Source organism: Neomonachus schauinslandi, unplaced genomic scaffold (genome assembly GCF_002201575.2).
Source record: "Neomonachus schauinslandi unplaced genomic scaffold, ASM220157v2 HiC_scaffold_1997, whole genome shotgun sequence".
NCBI lineage: Eukaryota > Metazoa > Chordata > Mammalia > Carnivora > Phocidae > Neomonachus > Neomonachus schauinslandi.
In genome coordinates this window covers 1-2,216 of record NW_025410687.1, presented here as the reverse complement: position 1 = coordinate 2,216, position 2,216 = coordinate 1, and the positions used below count along the sequence as shown (strand labels likewise).

Genomic DNA, 2,216 nt, shown 5'->3' with positions numbered 1-2,216 from the left:
TTTTTTTTTTTTTTTTCTTCTCAGTATTGCTTTGGCTATTAGGGATGTTTTCTGGTTCCATACAAATTTTAGGATTGCTTGTTCTAGCTCTGTGAAAAGTGCTGTTGGTATTTTGATAGGGATTGCATTAAATGTGTGGATTGCTTTGGGTACTATAGACATTTTCACATTCTGTTCTTCCAACCCATGAGCATGAAAATCTTTCCATTTCTTCCTGTCATCTTCAATTTATTTCATCCCTATTTTGTAGTTTTCAGAGTACAGGTCCTTCACTTCTTTGGTTAGGTTTATTCTTAGGTATCTTATTATTTTGAGTGTAATGGCAAACAGCATTGTTTTCTAATTTTTTCTTTCTCCTGCATCATTTGTAGTGTACACAAATGCAACAGAGTTCTGCACGTTGATATTATACCCTGGAACTTTACTGAATCCATTGATCAGTTCTAGTAGATTTTTGCTGGGATCGTCAGGGTTTTCTGTATAGAGAATCATGTCATCTGCAACGGAAGAGCCTGCAGGTAGGGTGCATCCAGGGCACCCTGAGCCTCAGGCTGGCTGGCCGTGGGGAATGCAGGAGTAACTTGTGCCCAGAGCCCCTCAGCATCACATGGGGACCATGCACAACACAGCCTCTGGCTTGTCTTGCAGGTGGACTTGGAGGCCGTTGGGGAAGTGGCTCAGCCAGCCAAGATGGCTGTGAGGACACTGCAGACATAGGATGAGGCTGGAGAAGTCTCTGTCCTGTCGAAAGCTGTCATGTCTCCACATCTCAGGCTTACTGGTTCCTTCTACACAACCCAGGGAGCAGAACAGGAACTTGGGATAAGGGGGGTGGGACAGCAGGTTAATTGGCTTCTCAACTTTTGTCATGAACAGGTAGCTATTTTTTTTTTTTTAGAACACCTTAAATTTTTAATCCTTTCTTTACAGGTTACCTAGACCACGTCTGATTAAGAAAACTGTAGAAAGTTAGTACCTGCCACAAGCAAACACCAGGCGGCGGCACGAGTCGATTTTCAGCAGAGTCCTGCTTTGTGGGTCTCCGCTCACACTCGCTGGAATCCGTCGCGGCAGAGTTTAGTCCACAGGTCGCTTCTCCCCGTATTTCTTTGGAACCTCTTCAGCGTTCTTACAGAATTTTTTACGGTCCTTAGAGTATTCTTCAGCTAGGTCAGCCCGAAGTGGGTGCTCGGGCTGGGGGTCGTTCACCAGTGCTGTGAGGGACTGGATTATTTGGCCGGTTCTGGTTGCTGGCTTCCAGTTTTCAGCACTAATTCCTGGCAGACAGACCTGCCCCTTTTCATCGATGTTCGGGCAATAGATCTTTGTTTTAAATGTGATCTTCGGTGGTTTGAGTGGGTACTCTGCTGGAAAGTTGATTTCGATTCTCAAAGCCCCCTTATCATATGGAGGGTTGTCAGGAACAATAAGCCCTCGCCAAGTCAATAAATTAGCTTCATCAACCTGGATGTTACGGAAGTCTTTCATTCCACATTGGTGGATTTCTTCAAGCTCCTTCATCAGCCTCCTGCTGGCCACTATCTTGGATCTGGCGCGGCTTTAACAGGCAGCTATTTTATCTACTCTACTGCCTGTTTTACATAAGCTAAACTTTCCCTGCTTGTCACCCTCTTGGATCCCAGGTTTCTTCAACTGCATGATCATGTGGGAAAGTTCTTGGACACTCTGTGACCATTCAGGCTTCAGCAGGCCTTAGGTCAAGTGGCTGTTAGCAGCTGTGGGGGTGAAGAGCTTGCTGGGCAGGGCAGCCAGCTCACATCCTGGGGGATCCACTGCCAAACCTGACCCCTGCTGAGCCCTGCTTCTGGAGGGAAGGGATCTCACAGCCCTGAGACCCAAAGACAGAAGCTCACATTCCCAGAGCCAGGTTGGCCCCCCAGCTCTCCTCATTCCTCACCTACATGTCCCCTAACGGAGCCAGCCAGGACCCCACGGGAGATCCAGCACCATCAGCATCAGTAGGAGGAAAGTCAACTACTGAATGAAAACTCTAGTCCCTTTCTCTCCACATCTGGAAAAGCAAACACCGTACCTGGGGTTATCGTGCAGTGGGCAGCGGGCAGAGGGTGCAGGTGGACTGCAGCTGAGACAGAAGTAGCTGGATTTCTTGACACTGCCGTTCTTGGTCTCTGGAGAAAAAGAGAGGTGATTAACTGAGGTTTTAGCATTTCTCATTTCAGTAGATATAATCAAAC

At 47.2% G+C, this 2,216-nt stretch overlaps 1 protein-coding gene across 1 annotated transcript; it reads right to left on the bottom strand.

Annotated features, from left to right (window-relative positions):
* Positions 1–1,077: 1,077 nt before the first annotated feature.
* On the bottom strand, positions 1,078–2,150 carry LOC123323891 (ubiquitin-conjugating enzyme E2 L3-like; the record flags this gene model as incomplete). The annotated part of the gene is made up of 2 exons (XM_044912420.1): positions 1,078–1,549; positions 2,054–2,150. Coding segments are annotated over 2 exons (569 nt in total), but the record flags the coding sequence as incomplete, so codon positions are not given.
* Between the last annotated feature and the right edge of the window lie 66 nt (positions 2,151–2,216).